This window comes from Marmota marmota, unplaced genomic scaffold (assembly GCF_001458135.2).
Source record: "Marmota marmota marmota unplaced genomic scaffold, marMar, whole genome shotgun sequence".
Lineage (NCBI taxonomy): Eukaryota > Metazoa > Chordata > Mammalia > Rodentia > Sciuridae > Marmota > Marmota marmota.
The window spans coordinates 16583561-16606798 of record NW_026000082.1 but is presented as its reverse complement, the minus strand read 5'-3'; the positions used below and the strand labels follow the sequence as shown (position 1 = coordinate 16606798).

The following is a 23238-nucleotide window of genomic DNA, read 5'->3' as shown; positions in this document are numbered from 1 at the left end:
TTTTTTAAGTTTTTTTAAATAAATGTGCCCATCTCTATATGCTTTTTTGACTTTTTTTTTTTAGTACACAGTGTTACAGTTGTGAGAGTCACTCATGTTGGAAAATACGTCTGTGGATCATTCATTGCCCCTGATGAATGGTGTTCTATTATATGACTGTATCACATATTGTTTATCCATTTTATTGACTATGGATACTTGGCTTCCCAATTACCAATACCCTTGCATATGTCTTAGGGGCATACACGCAAGTATCGGCCAGGGCATGGAATTGCTGAAAGCTGGGGTGTGTGCATACTCATTTTTGCTGGGTGATGCCTGATAAAACTGTTTTCCAAAGCATTTGGGCTGACTAGCATTCTGAATAGTGATATATGCAAGTACGAGTTCCCCCATATCTTTAACAGCACTTGGCAGTGTCACATTACTAAGGTTTTGAAAACCTGGTAGGTGTGAAGTGGGGTCTCTTTGTGGTGACTATCAGGGAGGCTAAGGATGGCTGTTCTCTTGCTGAGTCTGTCATTTGCTATGATGAAGCAAAGAGTCAGCTCTAGACAAGGCCTGACTCAAGACTGAGTTGCAGCTGGTCCCTAGACTGCTCACCTCATAAACAAGGATGACAAACACAGAACATCTTTCTTAAGAATGCCAAGAGGTATTCAGGGTAAACATTTTATAAGCCTTTTTCAAACTGTAAGAAATTCTACACCTGCATGGGTTGTTCTAATTATTTTATGTATATGTAATTATTAATTCTAAGAGAGCAAAGCAAGATTTAAAAAAAAATATGTGTTGAATGAATAAAGAAATGCTTTTTCAGGGAAACCTAAGAGGACATAAAAGGACTGAGGTGTGGGTGGAGTGTGTAATCATGGGCAAAATCCTTAACTTCTCTGAGTTTGAGTTTCCTCACCTATAAAATAGGAATGACATTTCAATCTTAAGGAACTGAAATGGAGAATAAGCAAAATCTTGTCTTTACCAAGCCAGCTCAGAGCAGACAGGACACAAGAGTGTTAACAAGAGGAAGGATCCCAGATACTAACTTGTGCGAATCCCTTCACACAAGAGAAGGCTGAGGCCTATAGAAAGGGAATTGTACAGGGCAGAAGCTTTGCTGCCTCCCCACACTCTGTCTTTTTTGGGCTTGGAGCTATCCTGCCTCCTGCTGCCATCCAGGCTGCAGGTGCATGTGCTATGAGCCATCTTTCTCTGGACCACTCTTTCCTCCCCACTGAGAAGGGTTTTGCACAGAGGTGCCTTTAAAAGCTCTGAATTGACTTCCACTGCTTCCTGACTACTCCTGATCTTCAGTTCATCTTGTCTTGGCTTTTCCATAAGGACTAAGAAGTGAGAAGGTACGGGGCTGTCTCTCGCCTACCCCATTTCTGCTATATCCACCTTCAGTTTCCTTTGTATTCCAAGCTATTCACAAATCGGTGTCCTTGCTCATCTCTGCCCAGAAGACCCTTGCTCTGCTCTTTGCCTACCTAAGACTTATACTTTCTTCCAGATGCAGCCTTCTAGGAACCTATCACACTCAGTTAGGAAACCTCACTGTACCTACAACACAGTGCTCCCAAACCTGTTCTGGGTTTTCTGTGGAAAACCTAATCATGATCTAATCAAACCATGACCACATTTGGCACTGCCTCTCCAGCCCTGGGCCAGGAATAAACATACACTCATGGTGAGCTTGCTGGGACCTGAATCAAATGAGAGAGAGAATGTGCTGAGAGATTCAGGTGCTCAGTCTTGGCTCCAACCCTGGATGCTCTAACCTCGAGGGGCAAATTCTCTGGATCTCAGTCTCACCATCCATGAAACTGGGATGTCAAACTAGATAACCTCAGGAGATTCTTCTCACTCTCTCAAGTTGCCTGTAAAGTCGTAAGGGCAGAAGTGAGAAGCAGAAGGCAGGACAGTGAGTGCGATGGCCCTCCGAGCCACTGGCAGGAGTCAGAGAAAAGACGGAAAGAGGAGGATGAAAATGAAGGAAAGTTCTCAGGGGGGCCCCTACAGAATTCCAATCGTTCTCATTTCCTGGGGGTAGCCGCCCTGCACAGCCCCTAAGGTTGATTAAAAGGCTTTTGTTAGATTCTAGTTATTAATCACCTGCAGTTGCCGGGAATGTCTCCCTCTGCGAGAGAGCATTTGAGATTATTGCTTAATTAACAAGGTTTATAACAGTGCTAATGTGTCCTATTAAAAAAGTTATAAAAATTAACCAGAACACAATGCTATGGCTCATTTAGAAAACTCAGACACTCTGCAAAAGGTCATTCGACCTTAATAAGGTTTAACTGTCATTCTGGAGCTTGCCATGAGAGTCAGACTCTACTCCAGCCCCCCTGCTTTCATCTTTCTAAGACAGAGTCATTGTTCCTCCATCCTTCTGCCATCCGGTAAGGAATGATTTTTAACATCAAAGAGAAGAGGAAATCCCCACCAACCCTGTGAGTGTAAAGGCTTTGGCCATTTTTACATGGCAAATGTGACTAAATGCGATAAAATTGTACAAAATAAATTCAAACTATCTGAAACCAGTTTAGACAGCTTTCATGGAAAGAACCAGTCAAATACAATCTGGAATAGCTCAAATAATTAAGCTAAAAATTGTGATCATATGGTAGATGGGACAAAAACTTCAAACTAGTCAGGTTGTAGTAAAAAAAAAAAATCAGTAGTGTATTTCAGAATGACAAGAAACCTCTGAGCCTGAAACCCCAACTCAGCTCAGCTCTGACTCTGATCAGGTATATGGCCCTGGCAAGTGGGCAAGGCTCTAAGGGATTATAGACAAGCTCCAAGGAGGCAAAGAAGAAGGGGAGAGAACTGGGTAGGTACTGTGTGCTCCTGGACACAGGAAGAAAGACGACAGCACCTTCAGAAGTCAGGGACAGCCTCCTGGGGGAAGGTTCACATGAGCAGATCTGGAGGTCTGGATGGTGAGTTGTCGCAAGCTGGGCAAAGCCTGGTGGTGCAGGGGGCATAGTGTGACTGTGTTCCAGGAACAAGGAATAGCACTTCCCCAAGGTGAGAGGAAACAGGGCTTGTTCAAGGAACACATTCTGGTAATAACTTAGAGTTTCAAGGGTGATATAGCTAAGAAATAAAGTTGGAGATACAGCCCAGGGCCAGACTGTGAAGGTGCTTCTATGATGTGTTAAGAAGCTTACCCTTTAATAATGAGCACAGGCCCTGGCTGTGTCAAGGCAGTGATGAAGGGATCATATCTGGTTTCTGAAATATCACTCTGGTGACACAATGGGGAGAGGACTATGGAAGCCGCTAAAGAAGTGCAGGGGAGGCAGCACGTGTCCTGGACTACGAGGAGACGGTGGGTATAGGGAGAAGGTTTAAGAGTTATTTAAGGGGAAGGGCAGATGGGGAAGGATACACATTAAAGATGCAAGGGTGAGGCCTGGGTCCCTGGCTGGCAGTACCATCCACAAAGACAGGGAACACAGAAGGGGCAGAAGGTTTCATGGAAGGGAAAAAAAGGTAGTGAAGGAGGAGAGAACAGTGAGTGGTGCAGTTTGGCCAATGTCATGTCAAAAGGAGACCACTGGGCACCTGGATATGTGGGTCAGTAAGGCACAAGTGAGAACTGAGATCAAATTTAGACTTGGGAATCATCATTCATTGATCCAGCAAATGTTTGCTAAGTAGCTACTATATGCTAGCCCTGAACAGGATGCTCATGAGTCTTAGATTTTAATGGAGGTAGAGAATAAAGAGAAGTGTTAAGTAAACAAGTAAATAAGAAAGGCCATGCAGAGCCTTTACGCAGGATGGTGCAACAGAAAGCAATGGAGAGGCCTCTCTAGGTGAAGAGGAGACAGGGTGTGCAGGTCAGGAGGAAGGGCAGCATGAGCAGCAGGAACAGAAGAAGCTGGAAGAAGGCCTTTGTGGTTACTGCATGGTGGAAGGTGTGGTTTGAGAGGAGAGCAGCGGGGTCACCAGAGGCCAGATGAGCAGGTACGGGGCAGGAGTGCAACTTCCAACTGAGGGCTGTGGGACCCATGGGAAGTGAGGAGACAGAGGAGGAAAGCATGCAGGGAGAGGGCACAGGAAGAGAAGGCAGCCTGAGAGGCTGAGAAGCCTGAGGGGGAGGAACCCTGAGCATGCATGCAGGGCAGGCTTCTGAGAGGAGGATGGTGGTCTGTCACATAATGCTGGGGAGAAGGTGAGAATCGGCTTTGGATTCAGAGCCTAGGATTTGGTAATGAGGAAGTCCTTTTCCAGTGACTGCTGAGCATGGATCAGGTAGACAGCTGGGAGTGGAAGGCGAATGCCAGGGGCTTTCTCTTGAATACAGAGAATGAGTGTAGACGTGGCTTTCAAGAAGTCTAGATGCAGAGGAAGAGTCGCAGCAGCAGCTGGGTGAGGAAAGTGGTCTCTGCGTGGTTTGCTTTTGTGAGAAACATAAGCCAGCTGGGAAGGAGCCAGGAGAGTGAGAGCATAATTGGAGAAAGAGGTATTAGGAAGGCAGGTGGACTGGGCCATAGAGCCCAGCTGGGGAAAATCACCAGCCCTAGAGAAGACAAGGAAACTCTTTTTTTCTGGGATGTGAGGCAGAAGAATGGGGAGGATGCAGTTAGGTGTGTAGGTGTAGTTGTTTGAAGTTGTGGAAATTCCTTTTACCTTTTTCTATGAAGGAAAAGACAAGGACATCTTTTAAGAGACAAGTGTGGAATCATGTTTAGAAAAAGCAGAGAAGATTAAAGAGGGTTTGGAAAATAGGGGTGTGAATCAGAGAGGGAAACTCAGAGAACTTGGCAGTGAGCTGTAATGGCCCCAAGCGACAGAGCTGAGGTGTGTTTTACTGCTCCAATCCTACACAGCGCTGACCTCTTTAGATAAGTTTGTAGCTGAGGAAACAAACGTGGAGGGAAAGTGATTTACAAAAAATCACACCAAGGGCTGGTCAGGTATCAGTTTGCAGTCTCGTGTTTCTTTTGTTGAAACCTCATTTACTGAGTGCCAGTTACCGTGATGGGCAGTGAAGACATGGGGAATCATATAGGGTCCCAGGTCCCTAAGACAGACACATAGCAGATGATTTTATACAACAACATGACAGCAGTAGGGACAGTCACTTATCCAAAGGCACCTGGGACCTGCTGAGTCACATTCCAACAAGTATAGCAGAACTAGAGATCAGTCACCTATCAAGAGGGGCTGGGCTGCCTCCTCAGGAAGGTTGTTTGCTTGGGGCGACCTCTTAAATCAGGTTTCACCATTTCAGACAGCAGCCAGACTAAAGGTTAGCCCTGATTATCTAAAAATGAGTGGCTGCCTAAATCAATTAATCATGAGCCAGCTGGGCAGGGGAGGCAGCTGTGTGACAGCAGAAAGGCCCCAGACAAGAAGCAGGATGTGAGCAGGATGTGGGGGTTGGAAACTGGACTCTGAAGCCTTGCAGCTGTGATCTCGGCTGGTGATCATTTAATCTGTGTCCTGCCATCTCCACCTTCAGAATATACCTACATCTGGCCTTCTTCTCTACTTCCACAACTATTCCCCTGGGTCTGTGGAGTACAGCCTCTCCTCCAGAGCGCCATGTCAGTCTTCTTACTGATCTCCCTGTGACTCTCAATTTGAAGACCTCCAGTGTCTCCACTGTAGTGGAGTAAACCTAAGCTGCTTAGTGTGGCCTTTATAGCCCTACGAAACTGGCTCTGGGCCATCTAGGACCTCCCTCTAGACTGCCCAGCCACTTCACCCCTTGAGCTTGCTCACTCCTGTGCCTATCATCTTTGCACCTGCTATTTATTCTCCACTCCCCAGACCTTCATAGGGCCACCTCTTCCACAGCCAACTCTCATCTTCAATACTGCCTCTTCTCTTCCCTCCACCACCCCAGATGATGCAGCCCTCTGGTCCTATCACATCAGCGAAGCTCCAAGTACCTGAAACTGTCTGATGTGTTCATGGGCATGTTTGCTGCCTGCCCCTAGCTAATATGCAGGGCCTGCTTGACATGCATGTGCTGTTTGATTCTCTTCAGCAAAACTCAGCAGACCTAGTTACTTGCAGAAGAGAGACTAGGAGTGCAGATGCTGAAGCCAGCCCTGCTGCCCTGGACTCTGGCTTCTCCTGCTAGCTGTATGACCTGGGCAGGTTATTTAACACCACTGTGTCTCAGTTTCCTTACCTATAAAACAGGGATAATAATGGTGGCCAACAGTATGATTGTTAAGAGGATGATGGGGTATTAAGTTAATATATATATAAGTGTTTTTTTTTAAAGACAGAATCATTAAAAGAAAAAAAATCATATAAAACATAGTAAGTGCTCAAAATAATTAGCAGTTACTATATTCTCTCTGCCCTATTTCACTGTCTCTATGCTTCATATTATCTGTACAGTACCCAGCTGTTCATCTTCAATACCAGACTGTGGGCCCCTTTTAGATGCACTGTGTTCTGCTCTTCTTTGTGCCATCAAAACCCAATAGAGGGGCTGGCAAAGAATAGGAGCTTAGTAAAAGAATGGAGAGAGGGTGGGAGAGAGGGAAGAAAAAAATAAGAAAGTGGAAAGAGAGAGGAGGAAGGAAGGCAGGAACCTTCATAGAATTCTCCCTGGCTTTCCAGCTAAGGTCCTCCTCCTTTCCTGAGAACTCTCAGGATGCTGTCTCTACCTCCTTGAATAGTACTTGTCTGCAGTCATTTTCCCTATTCAATGTGACTCTTGGAGGGACACTGGGGATATCTGTTCTGTGTCCCTGGGCTCTGCCCAAAGCCTGGCACACAGGGGCTCTGAGAAGCATTGGTTGAATTGAATTGTGCCTAATATATTCCTGACAGGGTGAAGGACCACATCTCAGCTTGCGTTTGCCCTCAGTGACTACCTCTGACGATGCTTAGTTTGTGAGGCGAGAGGGGTGGCTTCGGGACTGCATCCTTCTTTTTTTTTGTGGCGACTCCTGTGACGCTTCTGTTTTTCAGAACATCTGTTCCCCAAATCATGACTGCCAAGTTCTTCGTGTACTTGGAATCTCCTTGGGTTACTTGTAGCTGGTGCCATTTCTCCTCATCAACCCAAATCCCGCTTCCCAGATGGACCTGAAAGGGATAAGAACACCACACCTGTTAGTGCGACAGGAGGGCGGCTGGAGGATGCCTCTGTCCTTTACCACGTGTTGCTGCACCACTGTAAGGGAGACATGCCACAGATCCTAAGTTAACACTCTTCAAGAGCAATGATAGTAGCTATCATCTACTGAATACCTCTAATGTGCCAGGCCTTGTTCTAGTACTTTATATTCAGGATCTCAAACCTTCATTACCACCCTGGATGGAAGGTATTATGATGTCACTTTGATTTCAGATGGAAAATCCAGGTTCAGCAAGGTGAAGTGACTTGCTAGAAGTCACTCAACTAGGAAGCGGCAGAGTTGGAATTCTCAACAATTCTCCTGCCATGGCCAGGCTGCTCAGAGTCTGACAGAATCTCAGGACACACAGGCTCTACTCCTCTCTGTGTCACACTAGAAAGACAAGCCTCCCTTCAATGTGAATATTCTGAGATACCTCCTCCTACCACAGGTTGGGGAGCTATAAAAATCACTGGTGCCTGGGTCTTCTCTCTGAGAGAGTGATTTATTTGGTCTAAGTGTGGCCCAGGCAGCAGGACAGTTTAAAGCTCCATAGATAATTTCAACTCAACTGAGTCTGACAACCCCTACTGGCGCGGGTGCCTAGAGCTCACTCTGCCACCAAAGGAGTGAAGTTCTACAGCCCTTCCCCTTCTCTGAGCTTTGGTTTTCCCACCCTATAAAGTGGGAGAGTTGGATTTCATCTCAAAGTTCAACCTTCTGATTCAGAACACCTCTGATCTTAACAAAGTAAACATAACCACAATGTACCAGGTTTATTCTGATGGCATACAGAACAGAACACAGTCTTAGGCTCCGTTTAAGGGCAACAGCTGGAAAGGTAAAGTGCAGAGCCAGTAAGCTATTGTGTTCTCTCTATGATCTAGCAATAAGCTATAAGCTTTTAAATTTGTTCTCCTTTCTAGCTATTTTAACAACTTGCACACCACTTACTAAAATCATTTAAAAAATAGTTTTGACTTTGACATTGCCATTTATGTTGTGCATCTGCTGAGTCTAGGAAGGGAGGAAATGGCCTCTGTGGGATGGAGGGGAGGCAGCTGCTAATAAGCTGAACTTTCTAAGGAACATGAAAAGGCTGTGCCAAAAGTCCTTGTTTTCAGAAAGACCTACAGGTCATCACTATTGCATGGTCAGGGGATGTCTTGGGAGAGGTCCTGGTCTGAGAGACTGCACACACACACCCACACTGATGGTAGACTATAAGATCAATGGCTCAAAAGTGATTAAAGCTCTTTCTGCTGATGCTTGACTTGTGAGGAACATGGGTACAGAGCTGGGCAGACAGATCGGCCAGCAACACTTCTTCCCCCAACAATTATGGAGGTTGTTCAACTATCAAAAAAAAAAAAAGTAATAGCCCACCCACGGCTGTTAGCAAGCAAACAATCCATGTGCCGCATCTGACTTTGTCTCCTTTTGCTCAAAAAAATCATTCAGACCAGACCTCTAAAGGTTATCAGATTACCAGAACCACCTGGCCTCTCAGTGCAGTGAACTTCAGTATTGCAAATCAGTTCATCAGCTCAGAAAGATAAGCAACCCTCCAGCGAGATGGGCTGCCTGGGGCTGGCTAGGCAACACCGACCTGAGGTCAAATTTTGGCCTTTTTGCTGACATTCAAACTGCAGGTGGGTAGTCTGTGGTACATCAGGCATGCTGGGGACAAACTCCCTGTGGCTTCCTGCTGGACCTGCATCATCTCCCTTGATGATATTCTGGAGCCACCCACACAAGTTTCCTGGGATATGGGGCAAACTCGGAACTTTGAATTGCATTAAATTCTGAATCATAAAACATTAGAGATGGAAGACAACTTCAGTTTTCCAAACATCTCTTCTCTTTTCTCTCCTGGGTTTTGTTTCCCATAATCTTTTAATTGATACTCTAAATGAGAAATGACAGAGCAAGAGTTCCAGAAAGAAAGGAGAACTAGTAATTTTTCAGTACCTATAGTAAACTCAATTTGTTTAATTCTCCTAATAACTTTAAGAGATGCAAATAGATAGAAACTGTTATTCCTATTTCACAGATGCAAACAGGAATTTAGAGGGGCTGAATTACTTTTCCCAAGATACACCATCAGTAAGTTTTGAAATCAAGATTCAAACCCAAATGTGTGTGACCCAAAACATGCTTCCCTGGTCTTGTCTGCTGCCACCTGTGTCATGGTGGTGCTGGTGTGGTTGAAAACAGACAGAACTAACACACCTATGTTCTGTTTTTCTTTTGAGTTTCCCTCTGTACCTGCCAGTAACTCCTGTGTCAGCCCCCAACCAAGTCCACCACAGCCACCAGGGAAACCAGGATAAAACCACAGATTGGACTGGCTTTCTTGCCTGAGCTGATGCTTCCTCCAGCTTACCAGTGCATCATCACTAACATTAATTTCCCTAAAACACTGCTTTCCTTATTTTGCTACATGACTTCAGTAGTCTTTCAACTCTGTTTTTATGTCAACTCTCTGGAATTCTGAATGGTCCCTGTTTCCTGTCACATCAGTGATCTGACCTCTTCAGCCTGGCTTTAAAAGACCATGAGGATCTCATCTCCATCCTACCACCTTCCCTACTATGACCATCATTCTATGAGCTCCTGAATTTGCTCACCTTCTACTTCCAGTGCACAGCAACAGAAAGAGGTTGGGCTCTGAAACTGCCAGCCCTGGGTGTGGATCCTGTCTCTTTTGCCTACTGGCTGGTGAGCATGGGCCAGTCATTTTACTTGCCTGAGCCTTACTTTTTTTCAACTGTACAATAGGCAGATTGTCACCTAATTCACAGAGTTGTTTTGAGGGTTAAAGGATATATAAATAAATGTCAGAAGGACTACACACATCCAGAAAGTGCCAAATCCTTGCCCCCTGCTGCCTACCCTAGGTCTCTCTCTGCTCATGTCACACCCCTATCCGGTCCAGGAATGAATGCCTTCCCTTAAATTTTCTTGTCTTAAGCCAACTAATCTTTCAAGCTCCTATATAAAATTCAGGAAACATTCCTTAACTCCTCCAGGGAGTTCTGCATTTCTAGCTCCTCAGAATCTTTAGCACCAGGCTCAGCCCCTAGCAGCACATCTCAGGTGGGGAGGGATCAAGGCTCTAGATCTCTTGTCCCTAAAACACTGATGGGACTAATCTGAACACAAAGCAGTTAGAAGCTGATGGGTATATTTAATATGTCTTAATGGTACTGTTTTTCTGTTCTGATGAGCTGCTGTTTCTTGAAGAAGAAAATATTTTTGACATTTGCTTAAGTACAAGGTCAACTTTACAGCACAGAAAGAAATGGCCTTGGGGAAGACCAATCACAGGTATACACTTTGAGACAAGGGTTCCTGAGGTCAGCAAAGTCAGGGTCACCTGGAGCAACGTGTACATATCACAACAGACTGGAAAGAACACTGTCCTGGGAACCACGAGATCTGGCTTCCAGTTTCTGCCTGCCTCTAATCTATTATATAATTGTAGATAAGTCTTTTCTATGGATCTGTTTCCTATCCATACAACATGTAAATTAGACTATTTAAACTTTAATGGTCTTTGCAGTTTTATGATTTAATGAGTTTTTGAAATAAAATATCTTAGACAAGAAAAGCAATGCACTTTATTGGAATCAGAAAGTCACTTGTGTGGCAAGCCCTATTCATGCAAACCATAGTAAGCTACTTGACCAAAATGTTAGCATTTATTAGTTAGGGATGTTATTAAAAATGGCGTCTGGTGGGATGCAACTTGATCAAAACATTTCTTTGAGAAACGCTCTGTGGGATAAAACCCATTTCCTAGTAGAAAATGGATCCCATTCTAGTACTCTAGGTCTTGTAGAGATTAAGACCTCTGCTCACAAGAGAGAATGAAAGATCAGAGAGAGCAGAGCCAAGAGCACTGAAGACCACTTCTGGGATGTGGGAACCACTGTTCTGGGAAACTGTCATCCATTTCTAGTTTGCTTCCTTTCTTCTCCCTAAATAAATCTCTTTGCCTGACTATAAGTTAGTTGTAAACACAAACCAGGTAAGTCTTATAGCAACATGCTATTAAAAAACAAAATAAGCATTTTCAATATTTTGTGTTCAATTACTGTGTAAAGATATTAAATGAGGTGTGAGAGACCCGTGTTCTGGAGGAGGAATGCTATTGTTGCAAAAGAGGGCCCCTGCAATGCTCTCAAACTGCCATAAGACTTCAAAGCAAGAGAGAAATAGATTTCTCTGGGAAGCCACTTTAAGAAAAACTCTCTGATCACTCCACAAGGTGGTCCTGACTAAAAGGAAATCAACAAACACAAAACAGTCCTCTTTTCTTTTATTTTCAATTGGGGAAGGTTCACTAAACTTAATACACAAAAAAGAGCTATAGCGGGCGAGATCAATTCCATCCACCTTTCACAGATGAGGATTCTGAGGCCCAAAGAGGCAAAGAACCTTTCCAAGGTCACACAAGTAGGACAGAGGTAGAGTTATGCTACAAACTCAGGCTCTAGCCTGCCACTTCCACTCGGTCACGTCACCTCTCCTCGGCAAAGCTGACTTTTTTGCAAGCCTGTTGAGTAGAACGAGGAAAGTCCTGTGGACTGGGCCACCAGCCCTGGCCCTGCAGGGGAGGCTGTGCTCAGTGAAAGATGCAGAGAATGACAGCACACCCAAGACAGCCCTGAAGAGCAAGTTTCATTCCCTCAGCTTGACAATATTTGCTCTGGCTCAGGTTGGCCAGTTGCGGGGATATATCTGGACAAACCCAAATCAAACGACCTTTTCTTTCTCATGAACCCACCAGGGAACAATACCAGATAAACAGAGACCTTCTGAAGCATGAGGCAAGAAAAATGAACTGACACAGATGACTCTTTGGGGAGAAAGGGTGGTGATATCTGTAATGCACGCTGTGGGAGCAGAGAATATAACACTAAAGCTGGATTTTACCAGGACTAGACAAAGGGCTCTGACAGACTTCTTCAAAGATGAATTCATTTGGATGAAGGATGTCAGAACAGGTTCTTCTCCTGACCTGTGCTGTGTAAGTGTGGCTTTTAGATTTCTAAAGGCTATTCCATTATTTTTCATCCCTGTATCAATCCAATTATGACTAGTCCTTTAGTTTTCTTTTATGACTTGTTTTCAAGGTCATACAAGAAAATCCGAGTGATATGTGGCCCTAGCCTGTGGGGTTGGCATTGCTGAATACATAGCAGAAAGGCAGCTTAGGGACAGAGCGTGTCTTACTCACCCCTGTCCCTGGCATCTAGCATGGGGCTGGGAAATAGATTTTGCAAATGGTGAATGAATACATATTGAGTTGGAATCTGTAAATAAGGTATTTTATTTCCACTTCACCTTATAAATTTAGGCATGTGGTTTCTCAGGAAGGTAGGACAAGTTTCACCAAACTATCATGGGAATCTTTAATCTTTCTTACTAATAAGCTATTTTAAAATGTCAGTTAGTTTTACAGTTGCTTTGGCCCCAAATTAAAAAAAAATTGAAAAAGAAAAAGTCCCAGCAAACCTATACTAGTTGTTACAACACAAACAGTCACTCAGGGCAAGGCCAGGAGGCTGATTGGTCAAAGTTGTGCTTTGGAAAGCTCCCACCATACTCTCCGTCTTTACTCTGACTAACAAACACTTGCAGGGAATGGATATTGAGCTTAAAACACTACCTTGCCATTGTCTAGGATATACTTGTCCATGACAGGCGCAGGAGCGGGGTAATAGGACGACGTATTTGCTTCCTCACTGAAAGTGCTCCGTAACTCCGGCTCTGGCTCGAGACATTCTGACTTTACTTTTTCCAAGTCAATGGCGGGACCTAGGCAGTTAAGAAAAGAGATCTGTCTAGAACTCCAAGGAAAATAAAAGGCAAATATTTTTAACTACGCATCTATCAGCACATGGTGGCACAAAAAAAATTATGCTAGCTTATTTTTGTCTGTTGCACTACACTTAAACCCCAACTTGAAAATAATATGAGGTATGAATGTCACAAGGGAAAAGGTGGAAAATTGGAAGACAAGAATGGACTAGATTCTAATTAAGTATGAATGAAGAGCAGTCTTCTAGGGTATCATTGTTTACATGGAAAGGCAGGGGATTCAACTTCCTGAACAGCAAAGAGGTTCTATTCAGACTGCTTTGGAAGAGAAAGAATGGCAATTACTTGAAAATGCAAATTGCATACTTGCCCCAAACCCTATTCCTGTAGCCCACAGTGAAGAGGGCCACAGTGGAAGAAGGTAGGCAAGAAAACTGCATGAGGGGGTACAAAGACCTCCCCCACTCTAGGAACTAGTACTAGACTAGAACATTCCAACCAAGAAATTAAAATACAATACAGATTAAGCCCCTGATTGCTTGATCCAGCAGCTATTCTGATTTTTATTTTAATGCAATCAAGGCAAATTATGTGAGGTTTAAACAGTGAAAGGAAGCTAGATAAATGGTGGTGGCTTCTAAGTGTTTTTTTTTTTTTTTCATCCATCAGTTTTTAAAAATGATGGACTATTTTTTTTTTAAATCACCTATTGTATCTTGATTACCAAAGGGCAGAGAAACAGAATGAAAATGGGTAAACAAAACCAAATGACTTGATTGACTTTTGTGGAAGAACCACACCAAAAGCCAACAGATTTTTAGCATGCTAGAAATTCTCCCTATGCAAATATTTCAGGAATTGACTAGGATCAGGGACCTACATATGGCTGTGCGTATAACTTTGATTAATTCAGAGTCCAGCCTTCCCTTATCCTAACTGAGTTGACAAATGGGCATAAAGCTCCTTATATACTAAATCTTCCTGCATAAACAATCAGGTTGCAACTCTGTATTCAGTTGCCATATCCTAGACTTTGGTTGGTGCTAGAGGAGTGTTAGTGGTTTTGTTACTAAAATTTCTTCTGACAGGGCTTCCCAGAATGAGAATATCAATCCTGAATTGTTGGCAGCGGCCTCTTGCAAGATAGAATCTGTATAGTCTGTACAGATTTAAGCATGAAGTTTGCACACTGCTGAATGTAAGATGGCTAGGGAATGCAAGGTGCAGATGGAAGAGCTCACTTCATCTTGGTAGAGAGAATTCAGGTTGCATTCCTGGCTCAGCCTTGTTTGAACTGTTATCACAGGTAAATGAATTGCAGATGCAAAATCGGCAGAGTGAAGATCCAACAGTATAATCATTCTACTAGCATCTCTCAACCATTTCTGACCTATTCAAGGGCTGGGCCCACCTCTAATTTTTCCTTTTGTTGCGAGCATGTGCCTCAGAGTAGGTTCTCTCTAAATGTTTGCTACAGGAATAAAAGAATGGCAACAATTAATGAATAATTCTAAAATTTCAGAAACATGTGCCAATGTTTCCCCTTTGTACTTGACCTTGAGTTGAATCTCGGAGATACAAACAAGTAGAGTGTTTGATTTTTTTTCTCAGAACTGGACAAAGGTAATTACTTTAGTTTCCCCTAAAGCACATGGCTGAGTTGGTGTCTGAGGTCTCTCTGCTCTGATGTTCAGCGACAGGAAAAAGGAATAGGCTGAGATGAGGAGGTCTATGCTGCTGCTATCTTTCAGGTTATCTTTGGCAAAACAATGACCCTCTGAATCCTTCTTTTCCTTCTACTAGAGAAGGTTATTGAATAAAGGAAGGAATCTAGTCCACTTACAACTTGAATCTGGTTTTCTGCCATTTGTCTCCAAAATGGCTGCTAGGGAGATCTTCCATATGACCTGTCCTTCCTTGCTTAGGATCCCCACTCCCCTCAACAGTAAGTCCCACATGATGGCCCAGGACAACTGCCTTCTCTCAGCCTACAGGGCTCATGTCTTGCTCCTCACTGATATTCACTTTTGCTAAGATTTCCCAAGTGCTGTATTGTCTCAGGCCTCTGTGCTGCTGCCTGGGCCTTAAAGGCTTGCACATCTGTCTTGCCCAGTTCCTAGTCAGACTTTGGAACCACCCAGCTGCTCAGGTGTCTCCTTTGTGGGGTGTTGCTCTACAATAGAGGTTCCTACATTGTAAATACTAACAAATCGTATTTGATTCATCACCTTGTCTTTTTTTAAAGTTAGACTGTGAAGCTCTTTAAGAGCAAAGTTTTTCTCCCTTTGGGACCCAGGGCAGTGCCTGGAGCATGACAGACTCAAGAAATTCTTCATCGCATGGGAGGAGAGAGAGAGTTACTGGTGGTGGGGTCTTTAATGGGCTGGAGTAAAGATTCTGAAATAAAGCCCTGCTGCCAAGTGAGGATGCCTGGGGTCAGAGGTGGAAAACTCTTCTCTTGAACATCTATAATCTTTCTTGCAGCCCAAGAAGTAGAAATCAGAACTAAGTAGAAATCAGAAGCCTCTAGACAGGAGAGTGGACAGTTCAGATCTGGCTGCATGCCTTGTTGGTCCCCTCCCCATAGTGAGGCACCACTCTAGTCCAAGTGGCCTGTTTAACTCTCTCTAGACTCACACACCGTTCTTTCTCACCTGGAAGGCTTTGCTTGTACTTCGCCCTGTCCACCTACCCAAGTTCCCCCAGTGATTCAAGGCCTGACATAAATGCCACCTCTACCACGAGGCTGTCCTGTCCCCTCCAACAGAAATAAGCAATTCCCTCCACCCCTTGGCTTAGGATTTGGGGCCAGAGCTGCTACTGGGGTTTAAGCACAGGGCTGGCCCCCCACTGTTCAGGTGGCTGTGATTTCTTCAGGAGGTGGAGCTCCATGCTCCTTAGATTCTTCCTGCCCCATCCCTGTTCTGCCAGACTCATCAGATGCCCTCGTTTGTTCCTCTGTATGTCTCCCGACTACACTGTTGGGCTCAGGGCAGGCACGAACTGTGTCTTTTTATGTCAGAGACCAGGGCTCACCTAGCACCTGGTTCAAATTCTATCTTCAAGAGATACTTTACACATAAATAATTACTTAACCTTTCTGACCTTCTGGCCTTCCCTGAATGGAGGAATGACAACTGCATCTAGGTGGAAGTGAAAATTAAATGAGTAAAACACATAGATAAGGGGATTATCATAGAGTCTGGCACAGAGTAGGTGCTTGGTAAATCAGCCCCCACCATCCATTCCCATACACATTTCTGAGCTGGCTTTTGTCTCTGCTAAACTGTGGGCTGTGTAAGCCAAGGCCCCTGCTGGCCTGCTGTTGCCTCTGGTGCTTAGCCCAGCACAGAGCAGGTCCTTGCAATCCTCTGCCACCCCTGTCTCCTTTGCTCTTGCTAATCTCCTCAGGGACTGATGGCACTTTCTCAAATACTGTGGCTACTGCAGTGGGATCTCTGGCTCTCAAGGCAAACTGTTTCCTAAACTATTTCAGTCAGCACTGTTTATGCCTGGGCCTTAGTGCCTGGTGGCCATTCTCTACAAGAACCTTTTCCTCCCAGAGCACTGTAAATGGAAGGTCCCTGGCGTGTCAGCCTCAGCAAGGAGGGCAGCTAGGAAGACCACCAAAGGCATATCTTGAAAGGGACCTTTCAATATACCTGGTGTGACTACCTGCTGTGTGACCTCAGCTTCCCTGCTTGGCAGTGGGGATTACCCAGCACCAGTACAGACTCCAGGGGCCTCTGGAAGAGCCCAGGACTGCAGCAGGCACAGGCCAGGGGCTCAGTAAATGGCAGATGAGTGAAGGAACGAAAGGAACGAATCAGTCAATTAAGGCCTGGAGTTCAGCACCATAGAATCAGGAAGAAAAGGAACAAAAAAACATGTGGCTTCTTTGGGGAGAGGAGGGAGGGCCTCTAGTGCTTTTAATTTAAGGGAGGGGGGATTACTTCATTGTAGATTTTAGTGGGCTCCACTCCCTGATGTTGGCAATTTACATCTCATTACAACAAATGCTTCAGATTGCTGTTTTGCTTTAAAAAATTTCTGAGGCATTGTTCTCCCTCCAACACATGTGACCAAATTAGCCACAATAATAAGCACTTGCGTTAAGAGACAGCGTTGTATGAACTGGTGCAGATATTTTAGGTAACAAAGGAACTTTTTTTACTTTGTGGGAAGAGTAGGAAAAAAAGAAAGCCCTTTTGATCCACTTGCATTCTGGTATTGACACACACTTGAAGTTTATTTTGGGGAAAATATACCTTCCATGGAAAGAAACCTCTCAGCTGAGTAAAGGAAGCTTTTAAAGGAGTATAAAAGGTAGTGCTTGTCTCTTCCCTCAATCATTCATGAACTCACTTATCATGCAATCTGATGGCACACCAGGATCTAGGCTCTGTAAGAAGCACTGGGGACTCAGGGACAAATCAAATAAGTCCCAGTTCTGGATAACTTCAGAATTTAACATGTGAAACGCTATTATTATTATATACAGATGGCTGTGATTTGATGGATGAGCAATGGATTTGGTGTCAGAAAAATACAGTACAAATCCTGATTCTGTAGCCTACAAACTTAACCTCTTTAACACAGTGGCTTTGCCCACAAAATGGGGATCATGGCACAGAGTAAGGGTATTAAATGTTTATTGGCTCAACAAAGAAATAAGATGACACACTTCTCTATTCTTGTTTAATCCTAAATTGGACTCATACAGTTCCTCTGAAAAGATTTTGAAAAAGTCACTGCTTGTGTGATTTGCAGGAGGTTTGGAAATCATCATTTCTTTAAAATATCTATATGTTTGGGCATTTCTGATTTCTTCTGAAATAGAAAGGTTAATGATAACCTTTAGAATGTTCTGTTATGTGATATTAGTGTGCCTTAAAAAGAATGATTAAATCCTTCTACTTCTGGAGGTTTTCTATTACAACTACTATTCTAGCTTCTTCAAAAATGTGAAATGAATGAAGTCAACTCTTAAATGCATAAAAAAATACAAAAATCCCTACAGAGGGGGTTTAGATTCTAGATTTAGTAGAATAAAGATGATCTTCTTTCTCAAGAAGGATCCAAACAAAGGAACAGCAAGGTAACAACAAAGGAGGTAAATAAAGGGCTTAGAAAGAGACAGGAGATGACTCAGAGTTGAGCAGGTGGATCTGCCTCTGCAGATATCACCGCAGCCCCAGGAAGGCCGTGGCCACTCTGGGCTTAGACTGTACCCAGGTTACTCCAATGGGAGAGAGCCCCCATGACTGTGCTGTAGCTGCACAGTCTCCTTCTTAGCTCCAGTGAGGGCAGAGACAAATCTGATCTTAATCCTTGAGTTAGAGTTTATTCTGCATCTACTAAGTGCCTGCCCTCAGATAGGTGACCTTGATTGATTTACAGTCTGGCAGCATAAAGAAGCTCCAAAAAGATTACAGCTGCAGCCGACAAGGGTTAGGATGAAGACAGTGGAAGAAAAGCAAAGGTGTAAGGAAGGCTATAGGAGGACTGTCACAAACTTCTGTGCAGAGGCTTGGAGGACAGGCAAGAGCTTGTTGGGTGTGAGGCCCTTGGGTGAAGACAAGCAGCGCAACATACAGGCTCCCTGACTGACCACAAAGTGAGCAGTGGACAATCTGCACATTTTGGACAGGGAGGCACCACCACCGGCTAAAAGCACCTGCAAGACTTCAGGGAAGAGTGGCAGCTTGGCTGGGCTCTGACGGGAGACTGCGGTTTGTGAATGAGGGCTGGGGCAGGCTTTGCTGGGCAGAGGAGGAGAAGCAATTCTAGCATTTAGCCTGGACTTGGCAAGACTCCGGCAGCTCCGTGGATGCCTCCACAGTGGGGCCACAGTTGTTCACTGGGAATCTGAACCAGGGAGCAGCAGAGCAGGGCTGAACCTGACAGCCCCCTTTCAAAGGGGTGAAGCACCACAGCAAAGAGTTGTTAGAAGCAGGCTCACATCCCCCATCTTGGGGGTCAATGTTTTCCCCCTACTTGGAGGAACTGTAACTGTCCATTTCAAATGACACAGCAGAGGACAGGTGACTGACACCTATGGAATGTTCTGTTAAATACAACAAAAGTCTCTCTTTATCTCTATAGCACTTTTCACCCCACCATCACATGATTATTTTTTCAACATCACTGACTAGAACATAAACTCCGAGGGCATGAGGAGAGGGTGGACACAGTCTTGTTTGCTGCTGTGTTCCCAGCAGCTAGCACAATGTCCCTGGCTCATATCAAATACTCGTTCAACAAGTGTGCAGTGAAAGAACTTAATCCTCGGGGCAGTCCTGCAAAATCAATCTTATTATCTTTGTAGAGTCTTGGGTGAGGTAAAGTGGTGTGCCTCAAGTGACACGGGTGGTAAGTGCTCAAATTCAGGGCTGTGAATTTGTGCAAAGCCTGGCTCTTCCAGGGATTTCACAGCCTTTTCACCTAATGCTCATGCTGTGGGACTCTTGGCTGGTCTGTGACCTTCCCTGGCCTTCCTAGAGGACAGTGAGGAACTTCATTGATGTGTGTGGGGTTATGGGTTATGGTAGGGAATGTCACAAGGATGCATCTCACTTCTAGGAGTTCTGAGCCTATGCTCAGCTAGCTGGTGGCCACTGATCTGACTTCTTCACTGTGGTTATTCCCCCTCCTCCCATCCAACTATCTGGCCCAGCTAGTATTCTCAGGGCAGCACAGGGCATGTGCAAAGAAGCATGGAAAGCCTTATACATGCTCTTCATGTATGTAATATGGTCTTTGGTCCTGGACTAGAATTAGTTGGGTTGGGGTGCTAGGGGTTGTGGTGGGAATAAGTGGGATGGATGGTGTAGGGTTGCCCTTGGGCTCCTGAAGTGTTGCTGTGGGCAACTGTGAGCACCTTAGGGCAAGAGTTCCGGAGAGGCAGAGTTTGATCATGTGGCTGAAGTCTCCCTGCCATATTAATCCATGACCCTGACCGTAGTTGATGCTTCTTTCAGGGCATGAGCCTAGTTCAGAGGAAAATGGCAACTCAGGGGCTTAGACTGTACCCCAGGTTACTCCAATGGGAGAGAGCCCCCATGAATCTCCTGCAGTACAAGGCTACTTCTCCAGTCTCGCTGCACTTGCTACCACACGTTCACTGTGCAGTTCGGCCAGAAACTATCCTGAGTTCCCTAAGTAACCCTGCCTCTCTCACAACTCCAAATCTTTGTTCAGACTCTTTGATTGCCTGAGATGCTATTCACTTCCTCTTCATTTGGATAAATCAAACTAAGTTCCTTAAGTTGTGGCCTTCTACAGCCACCTACAGCACCCCCACCCAGTCTTGGAAGAACCTTCTTCTATATCCTCTCCCAACAGCAAGAGACTAGGAGCAAAGCAAGCCTCTCACTGTATTCCACTGAGGATGCGACTCTTGACTCTTTTGACACTGACAGGGTCTTATCTATTTTATTTCCCCATGGAAAGCACAGGGCCACAGGAAGAATCCAACAAATGTTTTCTGCATAAAAACATTTCCATATGGCCAGAGCTGTGCAGTGACAGGAGGGGCTGCATTAGATGGCAGCAAGAGAGCATTCTATTCTAGGAGGCCAGTGTAGGAGAATGAGCTAGGTGGGTCCTGGATGCCTACAAATTCCCTCCTAACCACCAAGCACCCCTGGGGCAGCAAGAGAGGGTGTGGCCAGCCTCCAGGTCTTGCTGAGTCCTGGTGGCTAGACTGATTCCATCCATCTGCATCCACTAAGCATCAACCTTCTAGTGCTTCATTAAAAAAAAAAAAACAAAAAAAAAAACAAAATAAAACCCAAATACTCAGATTCCTCACAGCACAGCGTGTCCTTTCCTCTCTCTGGGCTCTAGCTTTCCCAACAATAAGATGGGACTGAAACATTGAATTGGGTTCTCTCTATAGATAATTTCTATGAAAACTCTAGAAATTTTCTGGTGACATCTTGAGGCCATGTAGTCTGGAAAGGCAGAAACTATAAAGAAATGGTGGGCTTTTAAATTAAGCAGGAAATATCCATCTTACAGTGCATAGGTCCTGTAGTCCCCAAACCCACTGCAGCACATGTAGATCTAATTGTGAGGGCAGGTAGAGGAGGGGATGGTGCAGCAGAAGCACACGGGCTGAGTGACTAATCAAACTTCCTCATACATGGAACAGTGAGATAGGCCTCAGTCTAAAACCTTGTTCTACCATTTCCTGGGTGTGTGGCCTTAGGCAAGTTACCAAATCTCTCTGAACCTATTTCCTCTTCTGATGATCATATCCACCACTGAGGTTGTTTTATATATGAAAAGCCCTCAGTGTCTGGTCCAAGAGGTGCCAGAAGAGCAAGCTTTTGTCTATATCAAACTCTTTCCCACCTGCATTTCCTAACTAGAAAATCCAGCAGCAAACAAGTCTATAACAAGATGAAACTGAAGGCAAAGACCCATTTTAATGGAGGAGAACATCTCACTCTGGCAAGAGGGGAAAACCTAGTAACTTCCTCTGGGTGTTCTCACTACCTGACCACTTAGCAAAGAGATAGCCTAGAGACAGATGTCCCTCAGTTTCATCCCCATGGCCCCCAGGAAAATGGACTCCGGGAAGAAAGAAGGATCCTAAATTGTTCAGACACTCTGAAATTGACTTTTAAAATATCTTGGATGAACTGTGGTTAATTCTGATTCAGTCAACAGCGCAAAACACATCCTTCAAAATGGAATATGACCAAGATCTTTCAGATAAATGACTGCAGCTCTCACTATTAGAACTCTTACTGCCATCAAAGCAGAGGAGGTACAGGGGACAGTGAATTGTGGCACTGCTGAGGTGAAAGGCAGACTGTGGGGCTCCCCTCTACAGCGACAATAGGACAACCTGACTGGACTGAGGGGCTCCTGCCTGTCCTCTTCAGCCTCTCTCAAAGCCCAACATTTCCCCCTGCTCCTGCTCTATGGTGAGAATGATTGAGGGCTGGAAGAGATGGAAAGGGCTCTGAGATAAACACACCTCAGGAAGAATCCCTGTCAAAAAGGAAACTGAGCCGTAACTGGTGATGTCTCAAAGCAGAGATAAGGTCAAAGGGAGTGATTGAGAATGTGAGATGAGAAGATGAAATTCTGCCCAGGAAAATTGGGGGAGAGAGGGCAGACAATTTTACAAACTATAGTCCAGGTATAGTTATAAAATGGACTAGTCAAATACAACTTCTGAGCTTAGAAGGGGAAGTAGGGGTTGGCCAAGGATTATGATGTGGCAGACAGCCACATCTATGTTCTGCTGTAGGATGAGTACCTGTGAAGTGTCAAACACTGTACACACATTATTTCTTGTACATCTTCAAGTGACCCTACATCTTAATTTAGAACCTACTAAGTACCTACTATGTGCCAACCTCTGGGAAAACATCTTTACGGCATTTGTTCAGTTAATTCTCTAAAGAACCATATGGTTGGTACTATAATTGACCGTTTCATACACTAAGGCCCAGGAAATTAAGTAACTTGCCCAAGGTAACAAAATAAGAGCCCAGAAGAGTCAGAATTTAAGTCTCCAATACTTCTGACCTCAGGGACCATAAGTCTCCAATACTTCTGACCTCAGGGCTCTTCATCTTCAAGCTGGGTGTCCTGCCTGGGTGTGGTGGGCTTTAAGATACCCATTTTACAGAAAACAGAATGAGAAGTGTTAAATTATTTGCTTGAAGTTACACAGGCAATGAATTAAGAGAACTGATATTCAAACCCAAGCAATATCTGTTGCTGAAGTCTCCAGTACAGGGGAAGCCCAGCAGGAAGCATTTGGCTGACATTAGCTGCCTTTTCTAAGGCACCATCAGAGATTTGGGCTTAAAGGAGCCAGCTCCAACCACAAAGGATTTTAAAGATCAAAGCTGGTATTTTAACAGACCTTGGACAGACACAGGGCATAAACTCAGAGGGTTACAGAGGTGTTAGCAATCCAGCTCTGAAGAGCCAAGACAGATATGCAGGCCACATGACTTTCTCCTTCTTCAAAAATTTTAACCAGCTTATGATGTAGCCAACAGGGACATTATCTCTTCTTTTCACATTCTCTTCTCTCAAATGGAGATAATAATCCTTACCTGGCCTTGCAAGGCTACTAGACTAGTCCAATGAGATAAAAATGTACAGTGCTATGCACATGTAAATTACTATTATTATTATTATCTGTGCCTCTTCTGGTCAGAATTCATCATTTCTTCCTACATTCCTTGTTAAAATACACACAAAATCTAAAATTATCACCTGCCTCCCTCCTGCAATTACAACGCTGATTTTATTCTGCCCTGGTGTCCTGTGTACA

General features: G+C 44.5%; 2 protein-coding genes across 2 annotated transcripts in view; both read right to left on the bottom strand.

Moving 5' to 3' along the window:
• Agbl4 (AGBL carboxypeptidase 4) overlaps positions 1–23238 on the bottom strand; it is a 1414634-nt gene that overhangs the window by 194717 nt on the left and 1196679 nt on the right. The gene's annotated exons all lie outside the window — the stretch shown is intronic.
• The window catches only part of Bend5 (BEN domain containing 5), a 46679-nt gene that overhangs the window by 901 nt on the left and 22540 nt on the right, over positions 1–23238 (bottom strand). Inside the window, 2 exon segments of the mRNA XM_015485025.2 lie at positions 6858–7071; positions 12781–12929. Of these exon segments, the coding sequence (XP_015340511.1) occupies positions 6858–7071; positions 12781–12929 (363 nt within the window).